At 41.2% G+C, this 19,839-nt stretch overlaps 1 protein-coding gene across 12 annotated transcripts in view; it reads left to right on the forward strand.

Annotated features, from left to right (window-relative positions):
• Positions 1 to 19,839, forward strand: part of MAP2K6 (mitogen-activated protein kinase kinase 6) — a 142,569-nt gene that overhangs the window by 81,754 nt on the left and 40,976 nt on the right. For 7 of the 12 annotated variants that reach the window (XM_077968526.1, XM_077968528.1, XM_077968527.1 and 4 more), the window contains 1 exon segment: positions 11,960 to 12,026. In XM_077968526.1, the coding sequence (XP_077824652.1) occupies positions 11,960 to 12,026 (67 nt within the window). 12 annotated transcript variants of the gene reach the window in all.

Genomic DNA, 19,839 nt, shown 5'->3' on the forward strand with positions numbered 1-19,839 from the left:
GAATCAATATTGTTGACGTTGGGGAAATGGATATATAGGGGTTGATTATAACTCTTTTGTTTATTTTCTCATATGCAGTGATTTGTTGCTTAATGATGGGGATAAGTTCTGAGAAACATTATTAGGTGATTTTGTCATTGTGTGAATATCATCGAATGAACTTCCATAAACCTCAATGGCATAGCCTGCTACACACCTGGGCTATATGATATGGCCTATTGCTCCCAGGATACAAACCGGGACAGCGTGTGACTGTTGAAAACTGTAGGCTCTTGTAACAAAATGGCCAATATTTGTGTATGTCAACATAGAATGGGTATAGTGAAACATGGTATAAAATATAAAAAATGGTTCACCTGTGTAGGGCACTTACCGTGAATGAAGCTTCCAGGACTGGAGGTTGCTCTGGGTGAGTCAGTGAAGGAGTGGTGAGTGAATGTGAAGGCCTCACACTATGGACTGTAGACATTATGAACACTGTAAGCTTAGGCTACACTGAGTTTATACATATATTTTTCTTTCTTCAACAATAAATGAACCTTAGCTTATTGTAACTTTTTAACTTTCTAAACTTTGTAATTTTTTTTAAAAAACTTCTGGCTCTTTTGTAATAAATAACACTTAGCTTAAAACACAAACGTATAGCTGTGCAAAAATATTTTCTTTTTTTATGTCGTTATTCTCTAAGCTTTTTCTAGATTAAAATTATTTTAATTTTTACTTTTAAACTTTTTGAAAAACCGAGACACAAATACAGCTATCAGCCTTGGCCTACACAGGGTCAGAATCCTCAATATCACTGTCTTCCACCTCCACATTCTGTCCCAGGTCTTCAGGGATAATAACATGCCTGGAACTGTCATCTCCTATGGTAACGGTGCCTTCTCCTGGAATACCTGCTGAAGACACTGCCTGAGGCTGTTTTACAGTTAACTTAAAAAAAAAAAAGTAGAAAGAGTACACTCTAAAATAACAGTAAAAAGTATAATATAGTAAATATATAAATCGGTAACATAGTCATTATCATTATCAAATATTATGTACTCTACATCATTATGTGTGCTGTACTTTTATATAACTGGTAGTGCAATGGATTTGTTTACACCACTAGCACTACAAACGTGTGTGATGAATTGCGCTATGACATTATGACGGCTACCATGTCACCAGGTGATAGTTGACCTAAACATCATGACGCAGTGTATGCCTGCATTTAAAATGTCCTATAATAAAATGTTATTAAAAGAAGAGGTAAGACAGAAACGAAGTAAAAACACAGTGACTCAGAAATGAATATGAATATAATTCCTAGTTTAGCTGTAAGCTTTTTAACCATTAACCCAAGGAAGAAAACATCATTCTCATTTGCTCTAGGCAGGAATTGATCAATTATGCAGAAGCCAATTCTTTCTGTTACTGATACACATTTTTTTTTCCCCCTGAGTCTTTATAGGAGAACATTACGTAAGATAATGCAAAACATCCTCAGGGACATGCATTCCAGAGGCCTCTTTGTAAGGTGTACTAAGGTGCGCTCCAACAAGGGCCAGTGGCATGGGGATAGAATGCGGCTCCAAAGAAATCAGATGGAGCTGGGTGAGAGGCAGAATAGACCCTGTACTGATAGCATTCTAGTTGGGGGGATTGCAAATGAAGAACTTTCCTTCGTTTTTTTTTATTACCCCTTAGTCTTCAAGCAGCTGGTTGAATTAAAGTTACTACCTTGGAGTTTCCTTTGGTTAAAAGGGAGATGATCAGAGTGCTATTAAAATTGTGGGCCGGGCGCAGTGGCTCACGCCTGTAATCCCAGCACTTTGGGAGGCTGAGGAAGGTGGATCACCTGAGGTCAGGAGTTCGAGACCAGCCTGGACAACATGGTGAAACCCTGTTTCTACTAAAAATACAAAATCAGCCAGGCATGGTGGCGCACGTCTGTAATCCCAGCTACTCGGGAGGCTGAGACAGGAGAATCGCTTGAACCTGGGAGGTGGAGGTTGCAGTGAGCCAAGATCACGCCATTGCACTCCAGCCTGGATAATAAGAGTGAAACTCTGTCTAGACAAAAAACCAAAAACCAAAAAACAAAACAAAACAAAACCCCAAAATTGTGATATTGGACCAAAGGAAAAAAAGAATCCATTACTTACACACACACACACACACACACACACACACACACACACAATTCACCCCTCTTATTCACTGTGCCACTCTTAACTATTAAAACAGAATTTTCTGTGATTCTGTTACTATTTAAGAACATCTTCATATATTGGTAAATTTCTTTTTTTTTCTTTTTTTTTGAGATGGGGTTTCGCTCTTGTCGTCCAAGCTGGAGTGCAGTGTGGAGATCTCGGCTCACTGCCTCCGCCTCCCAGGTTCAAGCGATTCTCCTGCCTCAGCCTCCCAAGTGGCTGGGACTACAGGCGCCCACCAACACGCCCAGCTAATTTTTGTATTTTTAGTAGAGACGGGGTTTCACCATGTTGGGCAGGCTGGTCTCAAACTCCTGACCTCAGGTGATCCACTCTCCTCAGCCTCCCAAAGTACTGGAATTATAAGCTCGAGCTACTGCGCCTGGTTATTTTGATAAATTTCAATCATATTCAAAAGTAGACTGTAATACTGCCAGGTATCTAGCACTCAGTTTTGACAGTGACCAACTCATAGCCAATCTTATTTTATCTGTATCTCCATCACGCACCCTGCCTTTTTTTTGAAGCAAATTCTAGAATATCATTTCACTCATAAACATTTTGGTATTATCTCTAAAAAAATAAATACTTATTTTTTAAAACCTAACCAAACCCAGTGTGTATTTTGAAAAGCTGGAGCACGCCACTAAATTTCTTTGCAACCCATTGCCACATTGTTATTTTAAAATGATGTTTTTAACCCCCCGTAGGACTACATTTCCTTTCGATCGATGCTCATGAGTGAAGCCGCCCATAAATGCAGAAGGAGATGAACACAGACAGTAGGGGTTCCCCGCTGCCTGCCTCCTGCCTCCTGCCTTCTCCCTGGGCCTAGAACATAACTCAGGGCATTGGCTGTGATTTGCTTTTAGGTTCTTTTAGTAATATATTAGTCAATACCAAATTGTTAACGTGACATAAAAGGTCCACTAGTTTTTTTTTTTGTTTGTTTGTTTTTTAAGCTTTAATCACATGAAGCTCTAAGAAAACCCATTTGAGCACTTTTATTCTCTTCAAATGGGAAGAGAATTTCCCAATTAGCGGGTGGACAGCCTGGCTCATTCTCCTTTGACAGGAGTGTAATTCTTTGTGTCCTTCACCAATTCTTCAAAATGTTCTTAGTTTGGCTGGCTGCCTTCCCTTCTTTTTTTTTTTTTTTGAGAGGGAGTCTCACTCTGTCTCCCAGACTGGAGTGCAGTGGCATGGTCTCGGCTCACTGTAACCTCTGCCTCCTGGGTTCCAGTGATTCTCCTGGCTCAGCCTCCAGAGTAGCTGGGATTACAGGCGTGCGCCCCACGCCTGGCTAATTTTTTGTACTTTTAGTAGAGATGGGGTTTCACCATGTTGGCCTGGCTGGTCTCGAACTCCTAATCTGAAGTTATCTGCCCACCTTGGCCTCCCAAAGTGCTGGAATTATAGGATAGGCGTGAGCCACCGCACCCGGCCACCTTCTTTCCTTCTTCTTGTTTCCGTGTGTCTCAGGCAACTTTCTGCTTCTTTGTTTGTTATTCCCAGATCTACATATTTCCTCCTGTCCTTCTCTTAAGCTCCATTTACCTGCTTGAATTCTGCCATGCGTCCCTCCAGCATCTTATAAATACATCTGAAATGGAACTCATGATCTGCCCTTTCCCGATTGGCCACCCCCACTGACCTGACTCTCCTCTTTTACTTAACTTCATATGAGGGTGGAAAAGCCAGATGACGAGCATCATTTTTACTACCACCACTACTACTAGCAGCAATACTTCTATTACTATTACTATTACTATTACTCTTAACTACTACTTAGCTTCTGTTCCTTTGTTCCTGTTATGCAGTAAGTGACCAGAGCCTATAGATTTTGCCTCTGCAAAATTCAAGCAGCTTACTTGTGAGCCAGATTGCTGTGATCTCTACCTCTTATTTTTGGGTCTAGTGCTTAAACTCTGTACCTAGGTAGGAAGACGTGGACCCTGACTTCGAAGGGCTTGCGTTTTTAGTGGAAGACATGGATGAACAGATGGGCTCACTTAATCAGTATAGGAAGGTTCAGGGTACTGTGGCAACACAGAGGAAAGGTATTTATTGTATTGGGGACTTTCACAGAAGGCTTCCTGGAGAAAAACATGCTTGAGCTGAGTGTCGAAGTTGACTGGGGAAAACAGGTGGGCTGTGGGGGAAGTGGCAGGAGCCTGGGAGGAAAGTGACATTGGCATCATAAAGTGAGAAATGGTAAAGCAAGTCAAACAAACAAACAAAAAACAACTTTACATAGACACATCGTAGACAAGGGCTGCTTAACTGTGGCTGATTTCTCAGACACTTGTGAAACTTAAAAAAATACATGGATCCTGAAGCCTCACTCTATCAACTTAGCCGGTAACTACTCTGCCCAGTAGCTGAGAGACCTGGACAAAAGGGCATTAGCAGGGGACCCACCTGCAAGAGTCCTTTTGGGGGCAGTTTCACCCGTAAGGATAGGATTGGAAGTGTGGTTTCAGTGACACAACTATGATATAGTTGTGTATAGATTTTAAGAGTTTTTAGCACTGAGACACTCTGTATGGCACCCAGTGGAAGCCACACACACACACATACACACACACACACCTGGAAGCCACACACACACACACACAAACACACACACTCCTGGAAGCCACACACACACACTCCCCTGGAAGCCACACACACACAAACACACACACACACGCACACAGAGAGAGAGAAGGGACCAGTGAGCCAATGTCTTTATTGGGTACAGGGCGTTATCCAGTCTCCTGCGGGGAGCTTTAATTGCTGGGTTTAAAGCAAGCAGGCACTAGTTCTAGGAGGTCACGGTGTGACTGAGAGGTGGTAACCTTATGTTTGTGGGCAAATGTCTGCATGGTCTGTTTAAAGGAAATGGCAGGAGAGTAGGGAGGCCAGCCTGCTAGGCAGGAGAGATGTCTGTAAGTTTCATCTCTGGCCACTGGTTTGGAGCCACTCCGGCAGAGTGTGGTACTAGAAACCGTGTCGACAGTGACTGAGCCCTGCTTCTGATGTGAGATAGTTTAACTTAGGTTTAAAAATGGATACTGAGGCAACCTGAAAGTATAAGCACTCACTACACTCCGTCCCAGAAATCCTGACTCTATAGACCTGGAGAAGTTCCCATAGTCAGTGGGCACAAAGAGAGGTTGATTCAAGATTGATGAGATGTTTGAAAAATGTAATTCTCGCATAAATAACGCAAAAGAGGGAGAATGGAGCACAGAATTTGAAGAAATAAGATGCCATCCAGAGAACATTCTGCTTAGCTCATATTTTAAAAATATAAGCATAAATATAAATATGGAAGGGAGAAAAGAAAGTATTTATTGAACACCTATATTAGGCCCGACCCTGCTAGGCTTCTTCACACACACCGTGTCAACTGAGTCTCTTAATGACCTGGGGAGACTTTACATCATCTCCAGTTTGCAGGTGTAGAAACTTAGTTTAAGATAAGAAACCTTCTCAACGTTACATCACTAAGTGGGACAGCTGGGATCTGAAATGATTCTTACTGATGCAGAGGTTTGTGCAATTTCCATTCCATTCTTGGTTGTGCATTTTGTGTGTTTTTTGAAGAGCTCTGTACAAATGTTCAAAACAGTTGAGAAAAGAATAACAAATATTCAGTCAACAAATATTTACGATGTGCCGGTACTGGGCAAAATCGTTTGCCATCATGGAACTTATATTCTAGTGGGGAAAGATAGGTAAACAAGGAATAAATAAATGCAAAAGTAAATAAATACAAAAATAAAATAATTCTAGATTGTGAGAAAAGGTATGCGGGAAATGAGTGGAAGATGGTCCTGGAGATCTATTTTAGAGAGAGTGGACATTTTTCAGCTAAAATATCAAAGTTTCAGGGCAGCTGCTTTGAGCTTATACTGTGTTGCAGGCCCAGCGTAAGGTGCCGGAATATGAAAGCAGGAATGTGTGGATAGTAATCCTTAGGTTGTGTTCAGGAAGCTCTGGGAAGCTTCTATGAGGGAGCTTTTGAATTTGGAAGGTTGAGTTCTTGTCTGCAAGAGAGCTTAGAGCCCTCCAGGTAAAAGGAACAGTATGACCAAAGGTAAGGTCTTAGGAGATTCATTCTGACTCTGAAATCAAACTGACTGCAGGTTTTTAAATGAGCTGTTCAGCCAGGCACAGTGGCTCATACCTGTAATCCCAGCAACAGCACTTTGGGAGGCCAAGGCGGGCAGATAACCTGAGGTCAGAAATTTGAGATTAGCCTGGTCAACATGGCGAAACCCCATCTCGACTAAAAATACAAAAATTAGGTGGGTGGGGTGGTGCATGCCTGTATTCCCAGTCACAGCTACTCGGGAGGCTGAGGGGCATGAGAATTGTTTGAACCTGTAAGGTGGAGGTTTCAGTGAGCCTAGATAGCGCCACTGCACTCCAGCCTGGGTGACAAAGTGAGCCTCTGTCTCAAAAAAAAAAAAAAAAAAAAAAAGGCCGGGCATGGTGACTCACGCCTATAATCCCAGCACTTTGGGAGGCCGAGGCAGGTGGATCATGAGGTCAGGAGTTCAAGACCAGCCTGACCAACATGGTGAAACCCCATCTCTACTAAAAATACAAAAATTAGTCAGGCGTGGTGGCGGGTGCCTGTAATCCCAGCTACTCAGGAGGCTGAGGCAGGAGAATCACATGAACCCGGGAGGCAGAGGTTGCAGTGAGCTGACATTGTGCCACTACACTCCAGGCTGGGTGACAGAGCAAGATTCCATCTCAAAAAAAAAAAAAAAGCTTTTCAGCTTTTCTTCTCTAAACTTTATGTAATTCCAGAGAGATTTGCTTGAGTGGTTGGAATCTCAGTGGTATATAAGAACCAGTGGTTTTGGAGGATTGGAGCATGGCAGGGTCTCTGTTCCCTTTTACATTGCTGTTGCAAAGCCAGCTTTCTTCCTGCACGCCTCTTCCCCCGCCCTGCTTCGTTCGTTGCTTTGCATATGATGATTGCAATTTAATAACACTGAATGATACTTCACTGCTGATTTTATTGCCAACTACCCTTGGAACGTCAGCCTCGATGCAAGTAGTAAGGAGAGGGCAGCCAAGGCCTCTAGATTGCCAGTTACTTGGCTGGAAATCCCATTCATATTGGGAAACAGATTTTTAAAATAAATTTGGCACTGGAAACACTGCCATCCTTTTGTGAAGCTGTGTCAATAATCATAAACTCTCACAATCATGCCCCCCAACCCTCGGCCAAGCTAACAAATATTTAGGCATCAGCGTATCTTCACGATGCCACCTTCTGTTGACCGCGTGGGCTTCTCATGCTGTTTGGGTTGGCAGTGGAACACAATCTTCTGTTTTATGTAATGAGGAACATCAGAGGAGTGCTTTGTGCTTACCCTCTCAGAGTGTGTGCAAGACCTCTCGTGTACCCCATCATTTTCGGTGCAGTCAAAGCTAGCGAACATTTCTGTGGCCTGGTAAATATTTTCTAGCTATTGGCAAGGCTTTTTAAATTTTTTTTTTTCCAGTGCCATTTTGCTCCAGGCCGGGATTATAATGACCCAGCTTTGCTTTGGTTTAAGATGAATTTTGCAAATATATGTGTGTGGTGGGACTACGCTATTTTCAGAGAACACAGGCATGGGTGTAACAGGGTCTGATGCAATATAGTGCTGCATATGCCCAATCAGTCCGACGAGGCTTACCCTTTGCAGACTGTGCCAATAAGCAGTCGAGGCTTGTTGCGATCTGCAGAAATCTATAGAATTCTCTCTTTCTGAGAAGGCGTGTTGCTAGCATGTGACATCATAGAAAGCCTTTTTTTTTCTGACATCTTTTCTACTTTGCTTTAGAATATCAAAGGCAAAGACTGTTGAACATAGTTGGCCACTTAGCTTTATTATTCATGGTGCTCCCTCCCTTTTTTTTTTTTTTTTTTTTTTTTTAACAGTGTTCAATGTTAGCGTCAGGTGTTGGCTGCCTTCCTGGGGGAACAGATTGCTGTGAAGTAAACACAGCTGGAAACTGACCACATATTGTTTTTTTTTCTTTTAAGAAATGAAAGAGGCATTTATAGAAAAGCTGCAGAACATGGTACTGTCCAGATTTATAGATGTATTCCTCCAAGTCTGGTTAATGATTAATGTCACGCCTGGGTGTCCACATAGACCCACTTCCCTTCTCCCTTCCTGAAGCTGCAATTTCCTGGGAACAATGAACTTGCAGAGGTTTGCTGCAATCCGAACTTGAGGAGGGGGCGGAGTCTGTTCGGTTCTGTTTCTCCTTGCTGAAGTGTGGTCTTTGGAGCTAAGTGAAGAATGACTTCTGTTAGGTTTGCCTCTGCTGGCCTTCCCTGCAGCCTCGAAAACCTCACCAGAGTCGCCTCTGCCGGTCTCTTATTGTGCTGCTCTGTCAGAGATGGGCAAGTAAGTGAATTGCAGAATGTTGCTGTGTGTGCTTGTGATTTGTATTTTATTTGATGTACTGTTTAACGTGAAGGCAGAGTATTTTCTAACACTGTAATTCAACTAGGTTTTGTGTCTCCTGGATCTATTTTTTCTCGTTGTTCTGAGGAGCTGATATACTTGGAAATATTAGGTTTAAGATATGCAGATGTTCAACTTATATATAGTCAAGGGTTTAGAGTCTGGAGACAGGAGGCTGGCAATTTCAACTAGGAGGCAGTAAATTCAGGGTAAGAATGATGTTGATGTGGGGGGTTGGGGGAATAGCTGGGTGTAAAAGTGATCTGGGGAGAGAATCAAAGGCCTTCTCCTCCCTCTTGGAAGACTTTATTATAATTTTGGTCTTTTATTCCTTTGGTCTCTCTGTGCCAAAAACGTTCTCTCTTTTTTATTGTTTCTTTGTATAGATGTTTTGGTGATTTAAGTTATGGTTTAATAGTTAATTGCTGTTAAGAATTACTACTAATTAATTGCTATATTAAGGTTTTCCAAAGGGGTTTTCTCAATAAATAGCTATTTCTCTTTACATCTATCTTATAAGAACTGAGTTAGAAATAAGAGGAAGATGTAGGAATTTAAGAGTAACTTCTGCTTTTGGTTTGCTTAAATGACAACTGGAGACCAGTTTTCATAGGCAAATTATGTGTTACTTTAGTGTTTGTTTTCTTTGAGAGGGCTGTAGGGTTGCCTCTTGGGATTACCTGAATTATCTGTCGCCTGTACTGGAATTTGTATGTAGTTATCTGTATAGTTATCTAAACAAGTTGAACCCGTCATTCATTCCCCACTGAAGAGTCTCTTTGAAAATAACATTTCCTGTCTGTTTGGCTGAGGCATATGGATGGCAATTGTTGGAATTAGGCCATCTATCTATTTGGATTCTCATAACTGGGTCCAGCACTTAGCATAGTTCCTGGTACCTAGGAAAGCTCTATGTGATGTCAATAACTGACAATTTGGTAACATCCTTAACAGCTGTTTGAGTTCCAAGAGCAGGAAAGTGAATGGTGAGTTTTGAACCGTGTAAAATACATAGGTAAACCCAAATGAGGAGAGAATTGAGAAAGCCTGAAAGTGTTCCTAAAAGGCTTTCTCTAGGCTGATTACTGCGAAGCATATTTTTTCCTGGCTTTATACAACTTGGCAGAATTGATCTGATTTTGGATTCTGAAGGAATAGAAAGAAAAAATTTCGTTATACATTGTAGTGGGCTATGATCATGTAGCCAATTCTCTTCATGAATTTTTTAAATAACTTTTAAAAAGAGGAGACAGTACTAATTGTTTCCCTAAATGAGTCTAATTAAGAGCTACTTACGGTATCTTAATATTTTTTCATATATGTTATCTGCTTTGATTCTCATATCAGTCAAGTGAGGTGAGTACTGATGTTACTTCCTCATTTTACAATTGAAAAAACAGAGTCAGATGAAAAGTGATTCTAGAAGTTGTGTGGTGCATGGAAGAAGCAGATGTCAGCTGGATATTTTAAAACTCAAAATCCCGTGTTCCTCTCACTCGCCCCCTCTCCAGTCATCTCTAAACGTCTTCTATTGCAGGATAGTAGAAAGAACTCCCACCTGGGTGTCAGGAGACCTGGATTCTGATCTGACTGGGTCATTGCTGACCTCTGTGATGTGGAGCAAGTCACTGAAGTCTTTGGATGTCATTTTTCTGCAAGGAGGTTATTTTAATTGATTTCTTAAGTTTCTTTGCAGCTTCAGGATCTATCCAGGGCCGTATCCAGGGTTTGTGTTATCTCTGAGTGCTCATCTGCAATGTAGAGAAGAGGTGGGAAAGGAGGTAGCATTCTTTGTTTTTTGAGATGGAGTCTTGCTCTGTCACCTAGGCTGGAGTGCAGTGGTGCGATCTTGGCTCACTGCATGCAAGCTCCGCCTCCTGGGTTCACGCCATTCTCCTGCCTCAGCCTCCCGAGTAGCTGGGTCTACAGGCGCCCACCACCATGCCTGGCTAATTTATTGTATTTTTAGTAGAGAAGGGGTTTCACCATATTAGCCAGGATGGTCTCGATCTTCTGACCTCGTGATCCGCCCGCCTTGGCCTCCCAAAATACTGGGATTACAGGCGTGAGCCACCGCGCCCGGCCAGGAGGTAGCATTCTTTCCAGCCATTCTATCCAGTGCTCCCTTGGTTTCCCCTGGGAGACACAGGATCTCCATGGATGGGGAAAACCCCAGGCCCTTGTTTGCTCTGATCTGCTTCCTGAGCTGGTATTTCTCAGTCTGTTCGTTTTCACTCATCAACAGAAGTATTCGAGCCAAATTCTCTTGTAATTTCAGCCCAGGTATGATCGACATCAAGCTACCTTTCCATCTGGCCCAAGAAGAAGTTATAAGCTCCTTGCATAAGCTCATCTGTTATCTTAATCCTTTACGGAACAGGGCAAATGTAAATAAGTATTACTCTATCCCTCTCTTAAGTTTTTCAAATTACAGCAGGTGGTTGGGAAAGGGTGGGGAGGGCAGAACAGTGGAAAAGCATTTTTTATTCTACTTCCATTGCTAACTCTTGTAGTTGTTAACAGATCGATTTAGAAAATAGGGGGATACTGAGATAAGGGTGACTGCCCTTTACTAACACTAAAAAGAAAAAAAAAGCTATAACCAAGTGTCTGTCATCACCATTATAGTGTAAAAGAAAAAAAAAAAAAAGCAAGGCCAGGCATGGTGGCTCATAGGCTGGGCATGGTGGTACATGCCTGTAATCCCAGCACTTTGGGAGGCCAAGGTCAGTGGATCACCTGAGGTCAGGAGTTTGAGACCAGCCTGGCCAACATGGAGAAACCCCTGTCTCTACTAAAAATACAAAAATTAGCCAGGCATGGTGGTGCATGCCTGTAATCCCAGCTCGTCAGGAGACTGAGGCAGGAGAATCGCTTGAGTCCAGGAGGCAGAAGTTGCAGTGAGTGGAGATCATGCCACTGCACTCCAGCCTGGTGACAGAGTGAGACTCTGTCTTAAAAAAAAAAAAAAAAAAAAAAAGAAGTTGCAATGACACACTCAGTGGGCAGAAAGGGCAGATCTTCCTAGGAAAAGAGAGTTGGCATTCTCATCCTGATGTTTGCCCCCTGGACTGATGAAAAAACCTCATTCATGACCACGGTCTGTATTTGGGAAGCTCTGTTCTACCTGGTGCTTGGGTTCTCAACACTCACAAACTTCCTGGGCAGGAAGTGGTGCTTTGAATGGAGACGTGAGAGCTGCATGTGCAGGTCAGCTCTTTCCTTTGCTGCAGTCTCTTTCTCTGCTATCTTGCTATGATTTAATCCTTAACGTTTTCCTTACATCTTTCCCCATAGGCAAGAAGCGAAACCCTGGCCTTAAAATTCCAAAAGAAGCATTTGAGCAACCTCAGACCAGTTCCACGTAAGTTGGCGAGATCATCATCTGAATCCAAATCCTTGTACTTTCAGGTTTCTCCTGGGGGTTTATTTTTGGACTGGTGAGCAATGCCTTGACTTTAGAAGAGCCCTTTAAGGGGGGAAGCCATTTGCTCACTGTTCTGAGACCTGAAATAATCATATCTTATCAGTCAGTTATATTGAACTCAGTGTCTTAAGTGTTTTGAACTCAATGTCTTAAGTTATTGGTTGAGTAAGAATGGAATGTCACATATATTTGGCAGATGAGGCTCTATGTAAGGCCAGAAAGGCCCCTGGATGTGGACTTCCTTGCCTTTTCCCTGTAGATTGGAGCAAACAGGAAAATCCCCGTGAAAGCCACTACTATAAAACTTGGGTTGAGATGGAAAGATGGTATTTGGTGAGGACCCACATCCTGACACTTAAATTCTGTCCTGTATAAACAGAAGGAAGAATGAGGTAAAGGAACACTTTTTTATTAGCTGAGGTTTTGGCCTAAATCCCTAAGTCAGCTCAAGTCCTAGTGAAGGACATCGTGTAAATGACATCCTCTCTGTGAACCTCCTTCTTGTTTTTTTTTTAATCTGGTGGTGGGAAAGGTACTTCCCTACCAAGGCATCTGCATGAGAGGAATCGAAACTCCAAGGAAACGAATCACAATAGAGGTGTTAGAGAGACAGGGCAAGGGCAAAGAGAGGGCATCCTAATGGAAAAGTGAGTTGGTAAGGCTTTTGCTCATGTCTACAAAAGTGCCTCCCTTTGTAATACGTTTTGATGTTAGCTGTGATCTACTATCAGGAAGTGCACCCCCTAGTGTTGGAATGTGCTTTGAAATGGGATCCTGTCTGCTGTTAAGACTTTGTTAAAGCCATTGGTCCTTGCATTGCATGAAGCAGTATACAGAAACTTTCCACTGGAGAATTTTTAAGGACAAAGTAGAGTTGACGGCTACTCTTCAGGGTTCTGGACTGTAGCTCAAGGGTCTAAACTCAAGATAGAATGTTCCTTTCATTGGAATCTGCAGGAGGAAGATCCATCTTCTCATACTTACTATCAATATTTTTTTCCTCTTTTTTTTTCTTTATTTTGGTCTCTCTGAGCAATTTTTTTTTTTGGTAGACCTGTGAACTGTGTAATTACTATTGTTTCCTCTCTGATTGATTTCTCAAGAGCTTAGAGTCAAATATGTGGCCTACTTTTACTACCTGTATAGGAATTTATGGGATATACTTTTAAAACTTTTTATTTTGAAGTAATTGTAGATTAAAAGGAGGTTGCAAAGAAATGTACAGGGAAGTCCCATATATCCCTTTCCCCAAGCCATGCCAGACTCCCCCCATCTCACGTTAACATCTTGCACAACCATAGTACATTATCAAGATCAAGAAAGTGGCAGTAGTGCAAATCATAGAACTTAATTTTGCCAGCTATGCGAGTATTCATTTGTGTGTGTATGTGTGCATGTGTAGCTCTATAAAGTTTATCACATGTATAAGTCTTGCATAAATACTATTATAATCAAGATACTTCACTACAGCAACATTACAAGACTATGTTACCCTCTTATAGTCACACCCACCTCTTCCCCCCATCTCTGTCCTTAATCCCTGGCAACCACTAATCTGTTCTCCTTTGCCATTTTGTTATTTCATGATTGTTATGTAAATGAAATAATGCATCTCTTTTTGAGACTTTTTTGTTCAACATAATTTTATTGAGGTTCATTTAAGTAATTGCATGTATTGACAGTTTGTTCCATTTTATTGCTAAGTACCCATCTATGGTATGGTCATACCATAGTTTGTTCAACACCTTAGCCTTTGAAGGAGATATGGGAAGTTTTCCATTTTGGGCTATTAGGAATAAAGCTGTTATGAGCATTTATGCATAAGTTCCTGCATGAGAATAAGTCTTCATTTCTCTGGGGTATAAGCCCAATAGTGTAATTGCTGGGTTACATGGTAAGCCCATCTTTAGTTTTGAAAGAACTGCTGAACTGTTGGCCAGAGTAAATGTACCATTTTATGTTCTCACCAATAATGTCTGAATAATCCAGTTTTTCTGGATCTCTGCCAGCAATTGGTACTGTCAGTATTTTGCAGTTTAGCCATTCTGATGTGTAGTGATATGTATGTAGTTTTTGTTGTTGTTGTTGAAATGGAGTTTCTCTCTTGTTGCCCAGGCTGGAGTGCAGTGGCGTGATCTCGGCTCACTGCAACCTCTGCCCCTAGGTTCAGGTGATTCTCCTGCCTCAGCCTCCCCAGCAGCTGGGATTACAGGCCCCTGCCACCATGCCCAGCTAATTTTTTTTTTTTTTTTTTTTAGTAGAGACAGGGTTTCACCATATTGGCCAGGCTGGTCTGCTGGTCTCGAACTCCTGACCTTAGATGATCCACTGGCCTCAGCCTCCCAGAGTGCTGGGATTACAGGCGTGAGCCACTGTGCCTAGCCTATATGTAGTTTTAATTTGCAATTTCTCTAGTGGCTAATAATGTAGAATATGTTTTTACGTGTTTATTTTCCATCTACATATTTTTGGTGAAATGTCTGTGCATATCTTTTGCCCATTGTCTAATTAGATTCTTTTTATTGTTTACTTTTGAGAGTTATTTGTATATTCTGGACACAAGGACTTTGTCCGATACATGATAGGAAAATATTTTTCACAGTTTGTAATTTGTCTTTTTATGATTTTAGAAGGGTCTTTCACAGAGCAAAAGTTTTTAATTTTGATGAAGCTCAACTTATCAATTATTACTTTTACAGATCATGCTTTTGATAATAAGTCTACGAACATTTTGCGTAGTCCTAGATCTGTCTAGAAGTTTTGTAGTGTTGCATTTTGCATTTAAGCCCATGGTCCATTTTGAGTTAATTTTTGTTCAAGGTATGAGTTTAGGTTGAGCTTTATTTTTTTGGCCAGTGGGTTACCAATTATTCTAGAACCATTTGTTGAAAAGGCTATCCCTCCTCCATTGAATTGCTTCTGCTCCTTTGCCAAATGTCAATTGGGCATATTTGTTTGAAGTTATTTCTGTGTTCTCTATTCTGTTCCACTGATTTATGTGTCTGTCCCTTTGCCAGTATCACACTGTCTTGATTACCACAGCTGCATAGTAAGTCATAACAGGGAAACATGATTCCTCTCACTCTGTTTCCTTTCAGAATTATGTTGACTATTCTAAGGTCTTTCTCTTTTCATATGAGTTTTAGAATAAGCTTGTCTATGTCCACAGAGAAACTTACTGAGATTTCAGTAGGAATTGTGTTTAACCTATAGATCAATTTAGGGCGAATTGACATTTTTACTACCTTGGTTCTAATCTGCAAACATGGTCTATTTCTTCAACTTTAAAAATTTTATTCCGGCCGGGCGCGGTGGCTCAAGCCTGTAATCCCAGCACTTTGGGAGGCCGAGGCAGGTGGATCACGAGGTCAGGAGATCGAGACTATCCTGGCTAACATGGTGAAACCCCGTCTCTACTAAAAATACAAAAAACTAGCCGGGCGTGGTGGCGGGCGCCTGTAGTCTCAGCTACTTGGGAGGCTGAGGCCGGAGAATGGCGTGAACCCGGGAGGCGGAGCTTGCAGTGAGCTGAGATCACGCCACTGCACTCCAGCCTGGGAGACACAGCGAGACTCCGTCTCAAAAAAAAAAAAAAAAAAAAAAAAAAAAATTTTATTCCATCAGTATTTTTATAATACAATTCCTCTATATTAGATTTTGTTGAAATTTATACCTAAGTGTTTTTTTGGAGCAAATTTTAATCGGAATTTGATTTGTGAGCTAGGTTTTTACTTGTTCATTGTCAGTGTATAGAAATGCAATAGATCTTTTCTGTATTGATTTTGTATTCTGTGGATTCTGCAACTGATCTATTCTGTGACTTTACTAAAATCACTCATTAGTTCTAGAAGCTTTTCATCGAATCCTTAGAGTTTTCTATGTAGACAGTCATGGCATCTGTAAACGGAGACAGTTTTATTACTTCTTTTCCAATCTTTACTTTGATTTTTACTTGCATTTTGTTGCCTTATTGAAGTGACAAGAATGTCCAGTCCTATGTTAGTAAGGTTGATGAGAGCAGGCAAACTGGTTTGTTCCTCATCTTAGAGGGAAAGCATTTAGTCTTTCACTAGTAAGTATGAAGCTAACTGTAGATTTTTTGTAGATGTTACTTATGAGGTTGAAAAGGTTCCCAGCTATATAAAATCTCTCAGTATACTGAGAGGTTTTTTTTGATTGTTTGTTTTTGTTTTTGAGACAGGGTCTCACTCTGTCACCCAGGCTGGAGTGCAGTGGTGTGCTCATGGCTCACTGCAGTCTCAGCCTCCCCTGGCTCAAGTGATCCTCCCATGTCAGCCTCCGAAGTAGCTGGAACTACAGGTACATGCCACCACACTGGGCTAATTTATTTTTGTATTTTGTAGAGATGGGGTTTCACTGTGTTGTCTAGGCTAGTCCGAACTCGTGGGTAAGCAATTTGCCTGCCTTGGCCCTCCCAAAGTGCCAGGATTACAGGCACGAGCCAACATGCCCTGCCTGAGAACTTTTTATTATGAATGGGTATTGAATTTTGTTGAATGCTTTCTCTGCACCAATTGATATGATCATAAGATTTTTCTTCTTTGATCTGTTGATATGTAGATTATGTTGATTCATTTTTATGTACTGAGCTAGCCTTGCATACCCCAAATTAATCCCAGTTAGTTATGGTGTATATATTTTTGTGCATTGTTGGATTCGATTTGCTAAAATTTTGTTGAGGATTTTTGTTTCTAGGCTTTTGGGAGATGTTGGTCTGTGATGGTTTATTTATTATTTCTCTTGTGCTATTATTTTCTAGTTTTAGTATTAAGGTAATACTAATAAAAATGAATTGGTAAGTGTTGCTTCTATTTTTTGGTAGACATTGTATAAAATTGGTGCTAATTCTTCTTTGAATGTTTGTTAAAATTCTCCAATGAAAGAAAATGAGCCTGGATTTTTTTTTTTTCTGGGACTTTTTAATCACAATCCCAATTTCTTCAATAGTTACAGGACTATTCAGATTATCTGTTTCATTATGGCTGAGTTTTGGTAGTATGTGGTTTTGAGGAGTTGGTCTATTTCTTCGAAGTTGTCACATTTATGAGAGTAAAACTGTTCACAGTGTTCTCTGCCTATCCTTTAAATGGATGTACAATCTGTTGTGACACCTTTTTTTTTGTTTTTCTTCCCTGATACTGATAATTTGTGTCTTCTCTTGTTAAATTTGTCAGTTTTGCTTGAGGTTTATCCACTTTACTGATTTTTTTTTTTTCTTTTGAAGAACTGGCTTTGTTTTATTTTCCTATTTTCAGTTTTATTGCTTTCTGCTTTTATTTTTACTATCTCCTTTGGGATTTATTCGTATATCAACCTGCCAGCAGTCTTATATCCCTTCCCCTTACAATTTTTATTCTTTACCTTTTATATTAGTTTACATTATAGCATAAAGTATATGTTAATTTTATAAATTTTATGAATTTTGGAAGGCTACCATAAACGCTTTCTTGGTATAAACAAGGATAAAAGCAGTTTATATTTTGTTTTTCCCTCGTATGGTATTAATAGGATATGCTGTGAATATACTTATCTGTTTCACTTTGTGAAGCAAAAAGTATCACTTCATTATTGTAGAGTATACCACCGTAGCTCAAAGAGTCTCCTTGTTATGACTTTAATGCCGAGGCTTAAATTTGTACTCCTAAAGAAGTAGCTCCCACATTTTGTGTTTTTCTTGGCAATTTTTGAAGGCTGGCTTGGTGATTTCTTCCCATTCATACCCTGCCTCCTTCTGCTGCGCTTCACAAAAATAAATAGGCCTTGACAAAGCTCCATTCTCCCGAGTTCCACGTGTGTGGCCCCTCTGTTTGAGCTCTTTCTCTGAGCTACTGATGCCAGTGTGGGCTGTCCCTTCCCTTAATTGATAGTGACCAATTCTAAATCAGTTTGCTGCTAGTTCATATTGTTTCATTTAACCACCACAAGAAACTCAGAGGCAGTGTTTGTTACTCTCATTTGACATGTGAACAAACAGAACAGTGCAACGGTCAGGTGCATTGCTCCAAACTGTTGAGCATAGCTTCATGGGTAAGAGTTCAGGGTCTGGAGCCAGAACACTTAGGTTTAAATTTGGGATCTAAACTTCACTAGTTGAATACCTTAGGCAAAATACCTAACTGCGCTAAGCCTTAGTTTCCCCTTCTAAAAATACCAAAACATTAGCCGGGCGTGGCGGCGGGCGCCTGTAGTCCCAGTTTCTTGGGAGACTGAGGCAGGAGAATCACTTGAACCCAGGAGGTGGAGGTTGCAGTGAGCCGAGATTATGCCATTGCACTCCAGCCTAGATGACAGAGTGAGATTCCATCTCAAAAAACAGACAAACAAAACCCGGGAATAACAGTGATGTTGCTGTCTTGAGGATTAGATGTCATAATCCATATGAGTGTCTCGTGTAGTGCCTGGTGCATTGCAACTGCTCGATGAAAGGTAGCTCCAAGCGAGCATTATCGCACAGCTTCTCAGTGGAAGAACTGGCATATAAGCTCAGGAATCTCTGACTTTCAGTGATGTGCTCTTAGCCACACAGCAGACTGGCAGAGGTTGTGAGCAAACAGTTTATGGCTAGTGAAATGAGAGGTAGTATCCTTTACAGCACACTGTGCATCAGAAGCCATTATGGTGCAGCTCTGGGTTCTAATCTCATTGTCTCTCTAAGAGTTCTTTTTTCTTTTGAGACAGAGTCTCGCTCTGTTGCCCAGGCTGGAGTGCAGTGGTGTGATCGTGGCTCACCACAACCTCCGCCTCTCGGGTTCAAGCAATTCTCCTGCCTCAGCCTCCCAAGTAGCTTGGACTACAGGCACCTGCCACCATGCCCAGCTAAGTTTGTATTTTTAGTAGAGACGGGGTTTCACTATGTTAGCCAGGCTGGTCTCGAACTCCTGACCTCATGATCCACCCGCCTCAGCCTCCCAAAGTGCTGGGATTACAGGTGTGAGCCACTGCTCCCAGCCTGAGTGTTCTTAAATTATTTAGTCACTTTCAATATTAATTGCTGAAAGAGGTATTAATACCTCGATTTCAATTCATACCCTATTCTATTTCACTAGAGGTAATAACACCACTATTAATACTACCACTGAGAGTTGTAAAAATTAAGGAAGCTATTTTATGTAAATGGCTCACACAGTCTCTTGCCCAAATAGGTGCTCAATAAATATTTCTGAATAAATGAATAATAATTGTGATAATAACCAGTGAACTGATTCCTCACGTAAAATTATAGATGAATAACTATCGTACTAAACCGAAGCTGGTTGTTCATATAAAAAATGAATACTAGGTGACCTTTGGAAGACCTTTGGTCTTCCAGGGGAAGAATTTTTGTAATAAGCTTGGTTTTTTCCCCAGAGGACTAAAATATTGAATAAGTGACAGAGAACATCCACCCACAGTATAAACTTCCTGCAGAATCGCAATGCCCCTGGCAAACTAATATGCCCAGCCCTGGACAGAGCACAATGTCAACTAATCCAATCTGATTTGTCAGTCTTGGCCCCATCATTTGATATTTTTGGCCCACTCGATGAGCCCAAGGGCCTGCGGCACAGGCGAATTGATTATTTTCATTAGAGGAGGCCTGGGCATTGGGAGCAAGTTCCTTGTATTCAATCTGCCTCGATGGGAATCATGAGAGCAGGTAAAAAAGCTCTTAGCCCAGTTTTTTATATTTCCGTCTCTTCTTCCTTTTTCTCCTCCTTAAGTCAAGGCTGAGATTCAGGTGACTTGAGTT

This window comes from Macaca mulatta, chromosome 16, assembly GCF_049350105.2.
Source record: "Macaca mulatta isolate MMU2019108-1 chromosome 16, T2T-MMU8v2.0, whole genome shotgun sequence".
In the NCBI taxonomy this organism is placed as follows: Eukaryota; Metazoa; Chordata; class Mammalia; order Primates; family Cercopithecidae; genus Macaca; species Macaca mulatta.